Raw genomic sequence first — 17,421 nt, forward strand, 5'->3', positions numbered from 1 at the left:
CAGATGGACTCCACCACATGGTTCTGAAAGAGGTAGCTTTGAAGATTGTGGAAGCATTAGTGGTGATCTTTCAATAATCACTAGAGTCAGGAGTGGTCCGAGAGGATTGGAAAATTGCAAATATTACTCTGCCCTTCAAGTAGGGAGCGAAGCAAAAGAAGAGAAACTATAGGTTGGTTAGCCTGACTTTAGTGGTTGGTAAGATTCCATTATAAAGGATGAGGTTCCATAGAATCAAATGACAAATTAGCCTGAAGTCAGCATGGTTTTGTGAAGGGGCGATCTTGCTTGACAAAATGGTTGGAATTCTTTGAGAGAGTAAATGATAAAGTAGAAAAAGTAGAGTCAGTGGATGTTGTTTTCCAGGATTATTAGAAGGCTTTTGATGAGGTGCTGCACATGAGGTTGCTTAAGAAGATGAGAGCCCATGGATGCTGGAGATTCTAGCAGGGATGAAGACTGGCTGAATGACAGAATGCACTGAGTAGGAATAAAGGGGGCTTTTTCAGGTTGGCTGTCAGTGACGAGTGATGTTCCATAGAGATCAGTGCAGGGGCTGCTACTCTTCACGTAGTATATTAATGATTTGGATGAGGGAATTGAAGGCTTTGTTGCCAAGTTTGCAGATTATAAAAATAGGTGGAGGGGCAGGTGTTGTAGAGAAAGCAGCACCTCTACAGAAGGACGTGGATAGTTTGGGGGAGTGAGCAAAGAAGTAGCACAGTGTAGCAATGTGTGCAGTCATGCATTTTGATATTAGGAATAAATTTCTAAATGGTCAGAGAATGTTGAAAGAGGAGGTGCAAAGTGACTTTGGAGTGCTGGTACAGGATTCCCAAAAAGTCAATTTGCAAGTCGAATCAGTAGTAAGGAAGGCAAACGCAATGTTTGCATTTATTTCAAGAGGACTAGCATATAAAATCAGGGATGTAATGGTGAGGCTGTATAAGGCACTAGGCAGACTACATTTGAAGTATTGTAAGAAGTTTTGGGCCCCATATCTGAGGAAAGATGTGCTGGCTCTGGACAGAGTCCAGAGGAGGTTTACGAGAATGATCCCAGGGGATGATTGGGTTAACGCATGAAAAGCGTTTGACGACTCTGGGCCTCTGCTCGCTGGAGTTTAGAAGGATGAAGGGGGGGCCTGGATAGAGAGGATGTTTCCATTATTGGTAGAGTCTACCACTAGGGGAGAGCCATAGCCTCATAATAAGAGGACGCTCCTAGAGAGAGAAGTTGAGGAGGAATTTCTTTAGTCAGAGGGTGGTGAGTCTGTGGAATTCATTGCCACAGACGACTGGAGGAAGCAAACTCATTGGGTATTTTTAAGGCGGAGATTGACAGGTTCGTAAATAGTAAGGATGTTAATGGTTATGGGGAGAAGGTAGGAGAATGAGGCTGAGAGGGAAAGATAGATCAGATAGATACGGGGTAGACTAGATGGGCCGAATGACCTATTTCTGTTCCTATGGCTCATGAACTAATGAATACCACTAGTGGCAGGCCTGCAGTCTGAGAAACAACACCACCATCACACCCTCTGCTTCCTTCCATGTAGCTAATTTGTAGCCGTGTAGCCAGTCTGAAGAATGGTCTCGACCCGAAACGTCACCCATTCCTTCTCTCCAGAGATGCTGCCTGTCCTGCTGAGTTATTCCAGCATTTTGTGTCTCATTTGCCAATTTTCTAACCAATGGTTAGCTCTTTGGATCCCATGCGATCTAACCTTCCTGAGCAGCCTACCATGCGGAACCTTGTCAAATGTTTTGCTGAAATCCATATGTACATCTACAGTTTCAATTCATTTTCAAAAGCGTAAATAGATTCGTGAGACAATCTCCCACATGCAAAACCTTGCTGACTTTCCCAAATCGGCCTGAGTCTGTCTAAATGCATGTATATATTATCCATCAGAATGCTCTCTAATACATTTCCAACCACAGATGTTAGTCCCACTGGCCTATAGTTCCCAGGCTTTTCTCTGAAGCCCATCTTAAATAGAGGGATATTATTTACCACCCTACAGTCTTCCGGCACCTCATCTGTATTCAATTATGATTCATACAGTGCATTCAGAAAATATTCAGATTCCTTCACTTTTTCCACATTTACGTTACAACCTTAATTTAAACTGGATTAAATTAATTTATTTAATCATCAATCTACACACAATACCCCAGAATGAAGAAGCGCAAACATGTGTTCAGAAATTTTTGCAAAGTAATTAAAAATAAATAACTGAAATATCACATTTACATAAGTATTCAGACCCTTTGCTAAGACACTCAAAATTGAGCTTAGGTTCATCCTGTTTCCATTGATTATACTTGAGATGTTTCTACAACTTGAGTGGAGTCCACCAATTAAATTGATTCGACATGATTTGGAAAGGCACAAATCTATCTATATAAGGTCCCACAGTTGACAGTGCATTTCAGAGCAAAAACCAAGCCATGAAGACGAAGGAATTGTCTGTAGACCTCCGAGACAGGATTGTGTCAAACTGAGCAATCAGGGAAACATAGAAACATAGAAAATAGGCGCAGGAGTAGGCCATTCGGCGCTTCGAGCCTGCACCGCCATTCAATATGATCAATATGATCTATTATCTAAATGGTGGCCGATTGGGAAAGGGGGAGATGCAGCGAGACCTGGGTGTCATGGTACACCAGTCATTGAAGGTAGGCATGCAGGTGCAGCAGGCAGTAAAGAAAACGAATGGTATGTTAGCTTTCATTGCAAAAGGATTTGAGTATAGGAGCAGGGAGGTTCTACTGCAGTTGTACAGGGTCTTGGTGAGACCACACCTGGAGTATTGCATACAGTTTTGGTCTCCAAATCTGAGGAAGGACATTATTGCCATAGAGGGAGTGCAGAGACGGTTCACCAAACTGATTCCTGGGATGTCAGGACTGTCTTATGAAGAAAGACTGGATAGACTTGGTTTATACTCTCTAGAATTTAGGAGATTGAGAGGGGATCTTATAGAAACTTACAAAATTCTTAAGGGGTTGGACAGGCTAGATGCAGGAAGATTGTTCCCGATGTTAGGGAAGTCCAGGGCAAGGGGTCACAGCTTAAGGATAAGGGGGAAATCCTTTAAAACCGAGATGAGAAGAACTTTTTTCACACAGAGAAGTGGTGAATCTCTGGAACTCTCTGCCACAGAGGGTAGTTGAGGCCAGTTCATTGGCTATATTTAAGAGGGAGTTAGATGTGGCCCTTGTGGCTAAGGGGATCAGGGGGTATGGAGAGAAGGCAGGTACTGGATACTGAGTTGGATGATCAGCCATGATCATATTGAATGGCGGTCGGTGCAGCCTCGAAGGGCCGAATGGCCTACTCCTGCACCTAATTTCTATGCTTCAATGGCTGATCATCCAACTCAGTATCCTGTACCTGCCTTCTCTCCATAGCCCCTGATCCCTTTAGCCACAAGGGCCTCATCTAACTCCCTCTTAAATATAGACAATGAACTGGCCTCAACTACCTTCTGTGGCAGAGAATTCCAGAGATTCACAACTCTCTGTGTGAAAAATGTTTTCCTCATCTGTAAATGTTTTCCTCACTGTAACCCCTTGTCCTGGACTTCCCCAACATCGGGAACAATCTTCCTGCATCTATCCTGTCCAACCCCTTAAGAATTTTGTAAGTTTCTATAAGATCCCCCCTCAATCTTCTAAATTCTAGCGAGTACAAACCGAGTCTATCCAGTCTTTCTTCATATGAAAGTCCTGACATCCCAGGAAGAAGGGCCTTTGTCAGGGAGATGACCAAGAACCCGATGGTCACTCTGACAGAGCTCCAGAGTTCCTCTGTGGAGATGGGAGAACCTTCCGGAAGGACAACTATATCTGCAGCACTCCACCAATCAGGCCTTTATGGTAGAGTGGCCAGACGGAAGCCACTCCTCAGTAAAATGCACATGACAGCCCGCTTGGAGTTTGCCAAAAGGCATGAGAAACAAGATACTCTGGTCTGATAAAACCAAGATTGAACTCTTTGACCTGAAAGCCAAGCGTCACGTCTGGAGGAAACCAGACACCGCTCATCACCTGGCCAATACCATACCTACGGTGAAGGATGGTGGTGGCAGCATCATGCTGTGGGGATGTGTTTCAGCGGCAGGAACTGGGAGACTAGTCAGCATCGAGGGAAAGATGAACGGAGCAAAGTACAGCGAGATCCTTGATGAAAACCTGCTCCAGAGCGTTCTGGACATCAGACTGGGGCGGATGTTCACCTTCCAACAGGACAACAACTCTAAGCACACAGCCAAGACAACGCAGGAGTGGCTTCGTGACAAATCATGAATGTCCTTGAGTGGCCCAGCCAGAGCCTGGACTTGAAACCGATCGAACAATCTGGAGGGACGTGAAAATAGCTGTGCATCGCTTGATACCCGATAGAGCTTGAGAGGATCTGCAGAGAAGAATGGGAGAAATTATCCAAAGACAGGTGTGCCAAGCTTGTAGCGTCATACTAAAGAAGACGAGGCTATAATCGCTTCCAAAGGTGCCTCAGCAAAGTACTCAGTAAAGGGTCTAAATAAATTCTGTCCACTGAACATTTTTTAATCACCATCCATACCGAACTCCAGCCTCTGACTTGCCTCAGTCCTGCATAGAATCCCCCTCCTCTGCCAATCTAGTTGAAACCTACCCGTGTAGCCCTAGCGAACCTGCCTGCCATGATATTAGTTCCAGATGATACATTTCTTTGCTTTATGGAGGTAGGCTTAATAGGTCATAAATTGAAAGGTATATCGACATTAGATAGAAACCTGACGTCATGGACCTGCCCTTCCATATAGAGTTCCGTTACAGCGCAAAGAATGGGTTCGATCCTGTCGGGGAATGGAGTTTTATGATCCAAATATGACAGCTTTCTACAGGTACTCCGGTTTTTTGACATGCAGGTTTGTAAGTTAATTGGCTCCTGTAAATGGAAACGAAACTGGGATTTAAAGTAGTGTGTGATTGTAGTCGGTGCGCTGGCCAAATTTGTGGTAAATTATTGTATTAGTCCCCTCCATGGTTGTGGTTTTCAGGAGAACTGATTCTTGTATGATTGTTTTACTCTTTCGGCGCACTAATGTGCTGTACCATCATCACTTTGACCAAACGCCTTGAGCTATCCTGGAGGTTAGGACTCATGAATGAGAAATGCAATTTTGTACTAGACCAAAATAACGCACGGTTGGGGGGGGGGGGGGGTGGCGACCTCGGGGCGTCACACACACACACACACACACACACACACACACACACACACACACACACACACACACACACACACACACACACCACACACACACACACACACACACACACACACACACACACACACTAACCACCCCCCACACATACACAATCACCTCCCCAGGGATATATTAAATATTATATAATTGAAAGTTAATACTGGATAGGGCAATTTTGCGATGCCCATTCAGTTGCAGTGGTCATTAGTACCTTGCTACTTTGCTCATCCACCTTTTAGTCATTAAGGTGAGCTTCCAGACTGAGCTGAAGTTGCTATTAAAATAAATGGCAAGTTAGGGGACATTGAGGAGCTACTAGACCAAGTGGGACTGTTTGGGTCCCGCCCCCTCAACGCACGGTTGCGGGGGGGGGGGGGGGTGGCGACCTTCGGCGTCACACACACACACACACACACACACACACACACACACACACACACACACACACACACACACACACACACACACACACACACACACACACACACACACACACACACACACACACACACACACACTAACCACCCCCCACACATACACAATCACCTCCCACTTGATATATTTAATATTATTCATTTGCTCCTTTTCAAGCATAACCCCCATCTGCGCAGGCGTGGCTAGAGATGGGGGGGGGGGGGGGGTAGTGAGGGAGAGGGAGGGGGTAGAGATTGAGGGGTGGGGGGAGGCGTGACGTCACAGGGGAGGGCTGGTTCCCGAACGCAATACTCCACCACTCACCCATAGGTCCCAAGATTCACCACTCCCTAGAGAGGGAGGGGGGGCAGAGAGGGAGGAGGGGACACAGAAAGGGAGGGGACACAGAGGGAGGGGGGAGAACAGCAGCCTCCCCACCAGTCGCTGGTCCCGAGTGAGGCTGCAGCCGGCGTGGACCCGAGCGAGGCCCGGAGCGATCTGAGGACGGTCAAAAGCAGGGGAGGGCCGGCCGATCGTGGCTTCCGTGAGGGAAAGCCCACCCACCCGCGTGACAGACGATCAGGCGGGGGAGACGGAGAGGAGGTTGTCCCCGTGACGGCCAAAGATCGCCAGGTGGGATCAGGATCACCAGCGAGGAAAAGGCTTCACGATTCCCCGAGTCCCTGCGATCAACGGAGGAATCGCAGGTCTCCATAGACGGCCTCTCTCAGAGGGAGTAATGGCTGCCGTGGCCAACTTCCCATCGCGCTGCCCCGTGGCGATAACGACTGCCGCCGCCATGTTCTAGAACTTCAAGGAGCCCAGCGGAACGCGCAACACGATCTGCGCAGCAGTTTAAAAACACTTAGTGACAAATTTAAAGAAGTGAAAGTTAAGAAGCTAAGAAATACAGCAGACAGAACAGGGGTGACGTTACTCGCAGCGCGAGCAGAGGCAGGCAGTCAGATCCATTGTGACATCCAGCGAGACCATCTTGTTTATTTTCTAACATTTGAAATTTTTGAACATTTTCACTCGAGAAATAATACATGAAATTTTCAGATAAGGCGACTTTTGACATCATGGCGTAAATCTCTATTGGAATATGTAAAACTTTCACCGTTAGCGCATTGTGTTTTTGAGGAGATGTGAAACGCACCCGAACACCACACAAATAAATACACATCCAAGATCAGAGTTTTTGAAGTATGGAGATGATGAGGGACTTTAATCACATGAAAACTCAAGCAATGTAAATAGGGGGGAATCCTTCTCAAAGTACATTAATGAACAGGTTGGATTTTTATGCCATTCCCATCTTTTTATATTCACCTCTGCTTTAACTTATCATTTTCATAAATATTTTGGTCGGCATGTATTTCACAACTAGGGGTATACCAAAGATTTTACTGACAGAAGAATATATTTTAGTTTAGATTAGAGATACGGCACGGAAACATGTCCTTCGACCCACAGAGTCCGTGCCGTCCAGCGATCCCCGATCCTACACGCTATCTTACACTACTGGGGACAATTTACGCTTTTTATCTAAGTCAATTAACCAACAAACCTGTAATGTCTTTGGAGTGTGGGAGGGAACCGGAGCACCCAGAGAAAACCCACATAGGTCACGGGGAGAACGTGCAAACTCCGTACAGACGGCACCCCAGGGAGTTAGGATCGAACCCGGGTCTCTGGGGCTGCAAGGCAGCAACTCTACTGCTGCAGCACTGTGCCGCCCTTTTTGAAGTGTAGTTACTGCGGTAATTAAGAAATGTCTGAATTTCTGGCTTTTGTTCAGATTTCTATGGGACCATTTCTACCAGCCTAACAGACTTTGTGAAAATTGCAACTCTGACAGTTTAGCACTCCTGTCGGAATATCAGCATTATATGTATCCTGAAATGAGTCTGAACCTCCTGGCCTTCTGACTCAGGCAAGAGCTGCCCACTGAAACTAGGGATAGTATCATTTCTAAATTTGTCCTTGGTGTGATTTTAACTCCATGTTCAGTGTTTAATGTGAAGTCTCTGATTTGAGAATCTAAATACATTGGATTTCTTGCAGAGAGAAGACACGGATCTCTGAACAAATTGTCAGCTCGGAAACCTCCCGCCTTGACGTCCACAAACTCCATCCTGCAGAAATCACGATGCAACAGTGTTCAAACTGCAGTTACCTCCAACCATGGCACCAGATCCTCCAAAGAGAAGCTGCACAGCCCTAGTAACAAGGTGCTACAGTTAGATGTGCCTTCAAAGGGACCAAAAGAAAATTTGTGGTAATTTTAATTTTCTTTTTGACCTTTAGCCAATGGGGAGAAAAATGTTGATGGATAACCGTAAATAAAAAGCTGGGATATTCTACTGAGCAATAAAGATTAAAATCAGATTTACTGCCAAGTAGTAACACTGAAAGAGCAGATGGGGAACTGATTCCAATGACAGGAGCCAGATTGCACAGCAAGATATAAGAAAAGTAAATGCTAGGAATTCTCAGCTGCTCAGGCAAGAGAGAGAGTCAAGAGTCAATTTAATTGTCATTTGGACCCCTAGAGGTCCAAACGAAATGCCGTTTCTGCAGCCATACATTACACACAAATAGACCCAGACACAACATAATTACAATTTTACATAAACATCCATCACATAGCTGTGATGGAAGGCCAAAAAAACTTATCTCTCCACTGCACTCTCCCCCCCCCCCCGATGTCAGAGTCAAAGTCAAAGCCCCCGGCTGGCGAGGGCGAGTGTCAGATGGCGAGGGCGAGTGTCCCGCGGCCATTGAAGCCACGCCGGGTGGTGCGAGGTCGCACACCGGGTCTTGGTGTTGGAGCCCCCGGTGTGCGCTCGCAGAGACAGCAGATGTAGATAGATTACTAAAGTTAATTCTTCGGGTTAATTACCTTTTTCACCTGATCTAGTAAAAGCAAGATACATCGATATTTTAAATCGCAGAGAAAGATGGAGGGAACAAAACAAGTGCATAGTTGGAAACCAAGAAATTTCAGCGGACAGAGATGCTGTAGAAGAAATGGTCGCAATTTTAACTGATCTATCTGGAGGAGGTGTAAATAGAGGGAATTGAATTAGAACATAAGAGAAAAATAAATTGCTGGTACAAAACGAACACTGGAAAAGCCTACCAGGTCAAGCAGCTTCAATGAAGGCAAACATTGAGTGAACATAAGTTGATGCCCTAATTCCAGCACGAGTCAGTTCTGTTTCAAACTGAAATGGGGGTGTCTGAAATTATTGTAGTTGATGGTGCACTCCAAGATGCCGTTTCTGAAGATTATACTGGTCTTTTTAGGAACAATAATAAAGAGGCTAAAAAGTAAGAAATCAGAATAGAATTGCAATGGGAAATTAAGGTGACAGGTAACAGCAAACTCAGAATCAGATTGCCAGATTGACTGGCGATTTTCTGCAAAGTAGGGGAGGTGAACATGGAGCCAGAAGGTAAATGTATCCACAGAACTGCTTGTAAGCGTAGTGGAATCTGGTTCAGTATGTACTTTCAAAAGATAAGTATGTGAAGCTAGAAAATTGGTAGCAGTATGATCAGCATGTGCATAATAGATAGACCAGATAGCCTTGTGTTGTGGGATCCTCATAATTATGGCAAGTAGCAGTGTTTGGTGACTCTCTTCTCTGAAAGTATTAAGTTGGGGCTCAGTAATGACTCTCCCTGGTGGGGACTGAAAGTTACCAGACTGGAAGGTAGACAATATATTGACTTTTGTTGGAAGATGTTTTGAGCATGAGTAAACATACCTTACTGAAATTATATAGGGCCCTTGTGAGAGCAAACTGGGCGTATATTCTACAGAGTTTTGAAGAGTGAGAAGCAATCTCACAGATTGGTTGCTTTCTGGATGTTAAAAGGAATAGGGGAATATGGGATTAGCACTGGGAGGTGACGCTGATGTAAAAGATGAAGTGTAATTTTAGCAGGGATGAGAGGCTAGACATTCAACGTCCAGTTCTTATTTTCTTAAAGATGATGGAAACAGTGAGAACTATCCATTAATTTGACAATTGGTACCATTGTGTATGAGTGATCCAATCTTTGCTTTACTTTCATGTGGATGAACTCTTCAACCACAAAGATTGGGATTTGCTACAATTTTTCTATCTGGGCGAATAGCTTATGAATTGCCATGGAGATTTAGGCAAAAGCGAGAGTGGACTGAACTGGATTGCTGGAATTTATTCACCAACTTTCTCTTCTCTTCCTTCCAGCTTGTTTGTTCCCATGGTAAACCTTGAAAAGATCCCATCTCTTGGAAAGACAGAGAGTTCCTGCATCAAACTGACTGCCAAGCCTCCTGCTGTTTCGCCCTCCTCTCCTGAACCCATCTCTCCCTCTGAGAAACCCAGCATGGCCCCTGTCCTTGATTCTATGCCAAAGACGGGGGCAGCAGAAGCAGCTGATCAATCATTCCCAGCTCTGGTGATTCAGAATGGTAAAGGTGAGAGGTCGCCCGCGCTGGAAGAACCAGTAAACAATAACAGGAGAAACAACCATAAAGTCCACAGGAGGATAATTGGTGAGTATTAGTGCCCGTCCCAAAACTAGCAATCTAATGAGTGGCAACTGTTGGCGAGTAGACATGGAGGAAACTGGAGGCAGATGGAAAGTTGGCTATTGGTCTATTGGTGGTATTTGTAGTTGACTTCAACAATGCATTTTGTTCACTGGTTTTAAGATTAAATTTCAGTGACGAGTTTGCTGGGCAGTGTAATGGTCTCCCACCTAATATATAGAACATACCACAGTACAACACAGGGTCAGGCCCTTCGGCCCTCAATGTCTTACCTGCCAGCACATAGTCATAGTGCACAGAAACTGGCCCCTTGGCACAACTTGCCTATGCCAACCAAGGTTCCCCATCTATGCTAGGCCCACTTGCCAATGTTAGAGTCATACAACATGGAATCAGGCTCTTCGGCCCAACTTGCCAGCACCTGGCACATATCCCACTAAATCATTCCTATCCATGTACCTTCCTGAATGTCTTTTTAAATGTTGTTATAGTACTGGCCTCAACTGGTCCAATGGTCCAAAAATCAGCATCTCTGACCCCCCCCCCACCAACTCTTCAGCCATTCATCTGTCCTTATTGTCTTTTTCACAACATGGCACTGGGAGTAATCTGGAGATAACTACTCTGGAGCTCCTGCTTTTTAACCTTTTGCGTAACTTCCTAGATTAATTTTGCATGTCCTCATTTCTTTTCCTACCCATGTCATTTGTAATCTGTATAAACCATAATCCCTCCGTTCCCTGCATATCTGTATGCCGATCCACAAGTGTCTCAAATGCCACTTTTGCATCTGTCTCAATCGCCAGCACTCCACCATCAACCACCACTCACAGTGTTTCCAGGCACTCACCACCCTCTGTGTGTAAAAAAAACTTGCCCCGCACATCTCCTTTAAACGTTGTCCCTCTCACATGAAAGTTATCACCTCTAGTCATTGATTTTTCCATCTTACGAAAAAAGTTCTGATTGTCTTCCTATTTATGCCTCTCATAATTTTATACTCCAATCAGGTCTCTCCGTAACCTCCGTTGTTCTAGAGAACATTTTCCAAGCCTATCCAACCTCTTCTTGTAGCTAATACCTCCCAACCTAGTTATCATTCTGATAAACCACCTCTGCACCATTTTGGACATACTTTGCACATACAACGTTTGCACATACTTCCTATAATGAAGTGATCAAAACTGCATGCAACACTCAAAATGCAGCACAACGAACGTTCTATAGAGCTGCACTGTGACTTCCTGATGCTTATATGAAATGCCTCGACCAATGAAGGCAAGTGTACTATATGACTGCTTTACTGGAATCAACATAATATGGGTAGCAAATGCTTGCAAGATGTATTAAATTCTGATTATATGCGGAACAAATTGATGAGGCAGTGTAGAAGGAGCTGTATTTATTTCTTATCTAATTTTTATCTATTTCAAGTGACAATATAGGGTGAGGACTGCTCGATTTAATCAATGGGATTGTTTCATAAAGCTTGTTGAGCCTGTCTACACATGTTCTAGTGTTTGATTAGATGGAATTTTCTGTACCTAACCAATGATGCTGGCTGGTTTTTGATTGTACAATGCGCTGTAATTGTCTTGTGAGAGTTTGCTCCATCGGTACGGAGGAATTATTACACCATCTCCATCTTTATCTGTGCTCAAAGAAAAATGCAATTTCTCAATGAAAACTAGCAGGAGAAAAATAGTAGGAGAAAGGTTGCAGGGAACGGATAACTAAGAAACTGAGAAAGCTGCAATAGCTGTGCTTGACATGCTTTCACCTGTGCCCTTCATCATCATCCAAAAGATGCTGGAGTGACTCAGCGGTCAGGCTGCCACCCTGGTGAACGTAAATTGGTGACGTTTCGGATAGTGGTGGGCAAGAGGGAAGCTGAAAGAGAAGTGGGGGCAGGACAAAGCCTGGCAAGTGATAGGTGGATACAAGTGAGGGGGGGCTGGATGAGGCCAGAGATGAAAAGCAAAAAGCGTGAGATAAGGTTAGGAGGTACAAATTGTGCATCCGGTGGAAGGTATATAAGTTCCAGGAGCAGAATAAGGCCATTCAGCACATCAAATCTACTCTGCCATTCTATCATGGCTGATCTATCTTTCCTCTCAACCCCATTCTCCAGCCTTTGCCCCATAAACCATAACATTCTTACTAATAAAAAGTCTGTCAATCTCCGCCTTAAAAATAGCCATTGACTTGGCCTCCACGGCCGTCTGTGGGTATATGTGGAAAAGGGATTGGGGGAGGGGGAAGGGGAGAAATGGATGTGAATCCATGTGGGGTACAGGGAAGAGGGGGGTAGGAAGATGGGGCGGGGGAAAGAGGGGTTGTTTGTAGGCTAGTTACCTAAAGTTGGAGATTCCAATGTTCATACCACTCATATCTTGGGCGCCGTAACCCACCCAAGCGGGATATGCAGTGCTGGTCCTCCAGTTTGGGTGTCGCCTCACTCTGGCAATGGAGGCGGTCTAGGTCAGAAAGGTCATTATGTGAAGGGGAGGGGAGTTGAATTGAATGCAGTTGATGAGATTCGAGGAGGTGCTCTTGGACCACTGTCTCACCTGGGGTCCCTGGATGGATGTGATGCGATGTGACCCGCTGAGTTACTCCAGCATTTTGTGTCCTACGTAGCTACATGGACAAGTGTCCCATCTCCTGTAGTTGATCTGTACCTGGGGAGGGGGTGATTTGGGTGGGAAGGGGTGAGTGAAACAAGGAGTTCTGGATGCAGCGGTCTCTGAGGAAGGTGGAAAGGGTCGCTGGGAAGACATGACTGGTGGTAGGATCAGGTTGAAGTTGTAGGAAATGACAGAGAATGATGTGCTGGATGCAGAGGCTGGAGTGGTTCGTGGTAAGGATGAGGGGAATCTAACCTTGTTTGATCTGGGGGGAGGAGGAGAGAGAGCAGAACTACAAGATACAGGAGACGAGGGTGAGGGAACTATCTATGACAGTTGGAGGAAATGCTTTTACTAAAGAAAGAGGGAATCTCGGATGTCCTAGAATGGATAGCCTCATCTTGAACGGATGCGGTGGGGATGGGGAAAGAGTAGGGGATAGCATCTTTGCAAGAGGCAGGGTAGGAGGGTGCAGGGGAGAAGAAGGAATCACTAGTCCTTGATTACGTTGGCTGCTTTTCAATGCTGTGGTGAGTCAATGGTGTGAAGTTTGGTCTGTGTGATGGACTGGGCTGCATCTACTCTTCTCTGCAATTTCTTGCAGTCTTGGACAGAGCAGTTCCCAAACCAAGCTGTGATGCAAAGCAGCAACATGCTCTCTATGGTGCATCTATAGAAGTATCCTCCTCTAAACACAGTATTGAAAAACCACCTTGCTTGACTGACACTTGACAAATGGCCTTATAGCCCTGGTACCGGCAAGAAGGCTGTACCTGCAGACCTATCCCACTGTGAAGCGTTGAAGTCTTTTGTCTGGACAGAGCTGAACTCCACTTTGTCGCACATACATCCTTGCAGGCGTTGAAGCAGACTAAGAATTGATCTGCAGTTCCTATCGCTCTCAATCCTCCTTTACAAATTGCTCTAAAATTTATCACTTTAATCCAGGTATTTATTTATTGATGCTCCAGGTTTTATTTGATTACTTTGATGAGGGGTCTTTGGATTAAAAGAACATTGAAAAGCAGGGCTGTGGGAAGTGTTGTCGTGCACAGGGATCTGTGATTGCAGGTACATAGTTCTTTGAAAGTGGTGTCGCAGGCAGACAGGGTGGTCAAAGGCCATCATCAGTCAGAGTATTAAATATCAAAGTTGGGATGTTATATTACTGTTGTATGAACCGTTGGTGAGGCCACATTTGGAGTATTGTCTTCAGTTTTGGTCACCCTGCAATAGGAAACATGTTGGAAAGAATGCATTGAAGATGCCAGGACTTGAGGGCTTGAATTATAGGGAGAGGCCTAGGACTATTCCTTGGTGTACAGGAGGAAAGGAGGTGATCTTATCTTATAAGGTTGTATGTTGGCAATATTCAATATTCAGGAGGGATAGACAGAAAGGGAAAGGAGGTGGGGTAGCGTTGCTGGTTAGAGAGCAGATTAACGCAATAGAAAGGAAGGACATTAGCTTGGAGGATGTGGAATTGATATGGGTAGAGCTGCGAAATACTAAGGGGCAGAAAATGCTAGTGGGAGTTGTGTACAGGCCACCTAACAGTAGTAGCGGAGTTGGGGATGGCATCAAACAGGAAATTAGAAATGCGTGCAACAAAGGTAAAACAGTTACAATGGGTGACTTCAATCTACATATAGATTGGGTGAATCAAATTGGCAAGGGTGCTGAGGAAGAGGATGTCTTGGAATGTATGCGGGATAGTTTTCTAAACCAACATGTAGAGGAACCAATGAGAGAGCAGGCTATTCTAGATTGGGTATTGAGTAATGAGGAAGGGTTAGGTAGCAGTCTTGTTGTGCGTGGCCCCTTGGGCAAGAGTGACCATAATATGGTTGAGTTCTTCATTAGGATGGAGAGTGACATTGTTAATTCAGAAACAAGGGTCCTGAACTTAAAGAAAGGTAACTTTGAGGGTATGAGACGTGAATTGACCAAGATAGACTGGCAATTGATTCTTAATGGGTTGACGGTGGATATGCAATGGAAGGCATTTAAAGACTGCATGGATGAACTACAATAATTGTTCATCCCAGTTTGGCAAAAAAATAAATCAGGGAAGGTAGTGCATCTGTGGATAACAAGGGAAATCAGGGATAGTATCAATACAAAAGATGAAGCGTACAAATTAGCCAGAAAAAGCAGCCTACCAGAGGACTGGGAGAAATTCAGAGTCCAGCAGAGGAGGACAAAGGGCTTAATTAAGAAAGGGAAAATAGATTATGAAAGAAAACTGGCAGGGAACATAAAAACTGACTGCAAAAGCTTTTATAGATATGTGAAGAGAAAAAGATTAGTTAAAACAAATGTAGGTCCCTTGCAGTCAGAAACAGGTGAATTAATCATGGGGAACAAGGACATGGCAGACCAATTGAATAACTACTTTGGTTCTGTCTTCACTAAGGAAGACATAAACAATCTGCCGGAAATAGCAGAAATGAGATGGAGGAACTGAGTGAAATCCAGGTTAGTCGGGAAGTGGTGTTAGGTAAATTGAATGGATTAAAGGCCGATAAATCCCCAGGGCCAGATAGGCTGCATCTAAGAGTACTTAAGGAAGTAGCCCCAGAAATAGTGGATGCATTAGTGATAATTTATCAAAACTCTTTAGATACTGGAGTAGTTCCTGAGGATTGGAGGTTAGCTAATGTAACCCCACTTTTTAAAAAGGGAGGGAGAGAGAAAATGGGGAATTACAGACCAGTTAGTCTAACGTCGGTAGTGGGGAAACTGCTAGAATCAGTTATTAAAGATGGGATAGCAGCACATTTGGAAAGTGGTGAAATCATTGGACAAAGTTAGCATGGATTTATGAAAGGTAAATCATGTCTGACGAATTTTATAGAATTTTTCGAGGATGTAACTAGTAGAGTGGATAAGGGAGAACCAGTGGATATGTTATAGCTGGACTTTCAGAAGGCTTTCGACAAGGTCCCGCATAAGAGATTAGTATACAAACTTAAAGCACACGGCATTGGGGGTTCAGTATTGATGTGGATAGAGAACTGGCTGGCAGACAGGAAGCAAAGAGTAGGAGTAAACGGGTCCTTTTCACAATGGCAGGCAGTGACTAGTGGGGTACCGCAAGGCTCAGTGCTGGGACCCCAGCTATTTAAGATATATATTAATGATTTGGACGAGGGAATTGAATGCAACATCTCCAAATTTGCGGATGACACGAAGCTGGGGGGCAGTGTTAGCTGTGTGGAGGATGCTAGGAGGCTGCAAGGTGACTTGGATAGGCTGGGTGAGTGGGCAAATGCAGGTGCAGTAAAATGTGGATAAATGTGAGGTTATCCACTTTGGTGGCAAAAACAGGAAAGTAGACTATTATCTGAATGGTGGCCGATTAGGAAAGGGGGACATGCAACGAGACCTGGGTGTCATGGTACACCAGTCATTAAAAGTAGGCATGCAGGTGCAGCAGGCAGTGAAGAAGGCGAATGGTATGTTAGCATTCATAGCAAAAGGATTTAAGTATAGGAGCAGGGAGGTTCTACTGCAGTGGTACAGGGTCTTGGTGAGACCACACCTGGAGTATTGCGTACAGTTTTGGTCTCCTAATCTGAGGAAGGACATTCTTTGCCATAGAGGGAGTACAGAAAAGGTTCACCAGACTGATTCCTGGGATCAGGACTTGGGATGTCAGGACTTTCATATGAAGAAAGACTGGATAGACTCGGTTTGTACTCACTAGAATTTAGAAGATTGAGGGGGGATCTTATAGAAACTTACAAAATTCTTAAGGGGTTGGACAGGCTAGATGCAGGAAGATTGTTCCCGATGTTGGGGAAGTCCAGGACAAGGGGTCACAGTTTAAGGATAAGGGGAAAGCTTTTAGGACCGAGATGAGGAAAACATTTTTCACACAGAGAGTTGTGAATCTCTGGAATTCTCTGCCACAGAAGGTAGTTGAGGCCAGTTCATTGTCTATATTTAAGAGGGAGTTAGATGTGGCCCTTGTGGCTAAAGGGATCAGGGGGTATGGAGAGAAGGCAGGTACAGGATACTGAGTTGGATGATCAACCATGATAATATTGAATGGCGGTGCAGGCTCAAAGGGCCGAATGGCCTCTACTCCTGCACCCATTTTCTATGTTTCTATGTTCATGAAGGGAAGAGATAGTGTAGATGTACAGTCTTTTAACCAGAGTAGGGAAAATCAAATACTAAAGGACATAGGTTTGAGGTGAGAGGGGAAATATTTACTAGAAACCTGAGGGGCAACTATTTCACACAAAGGTTTAGTTTAGAAATACACCGTGGAAACAGATCCACTGAGTCCACACCGACCAATAATCACCCGTTCACACTAGTCTATTTATCCCAGTTTTGCATCCTGCACCTTAGGAGCAATTTACAGAAGTCAATTAATCTACAAACCTGCATGTCTTTGGGGTGTGGGAGAAAACCTGAGCTCATGGAGAAAACCGCGGTCACAGAGAGAATGCACCCTCCATACAGACAGCACCCATAGTCAGGATTGAACCTGGGTCTCTATAAGGCAGTGACTACCTCAACCCTGGCACTGCATTACTGTGACGTACAGGGTGGTGGGT

At 44.9% G+C, this 17,421-nt stretch overlaps 1 protein-coding gene across 1 annotated transcript in view; it reads left to right on the forward strand.

Annotated features, from left to right (window-relative positions):
• The window catches only part of LOC129709032 (ataxin-7-like protein 1), a 67,102-nt gene that overhangs the window by 18,509 nt on the left and 31,172 nt on the right, over positions 1-17,421 (forward strand). The window contains exons 4-5 of the mRNA XM_055655146.1: positions 7,742-7,955; positions 9,919-10,226. Of these exons, the coding sequence (XP_055511121.1) occupies positions 7,742-7,955; positions 9,919-10,226 (522 nt within the window). The remainder of the gene's footprint in view (positions 1-7,741; positions 7,956-9,918; positions 10,227-17,421) is intronic.

This window comes from Leucoraja erinacea, chromosome 24 (genome assembly GCF_028641065.1).
Source record: "Leucoraja erinacea ecotype New England chromosome 24, Leri_hhj_1, whole genome shotgun sequence".
In the NCBI taxonomy this organism is placed as follows: Eukaryota; Metazoa; Chordata; class Chondrichthyes; order Rajiformes; family Rajidae; genus Leucoraja; species Leucoraja erinaceus.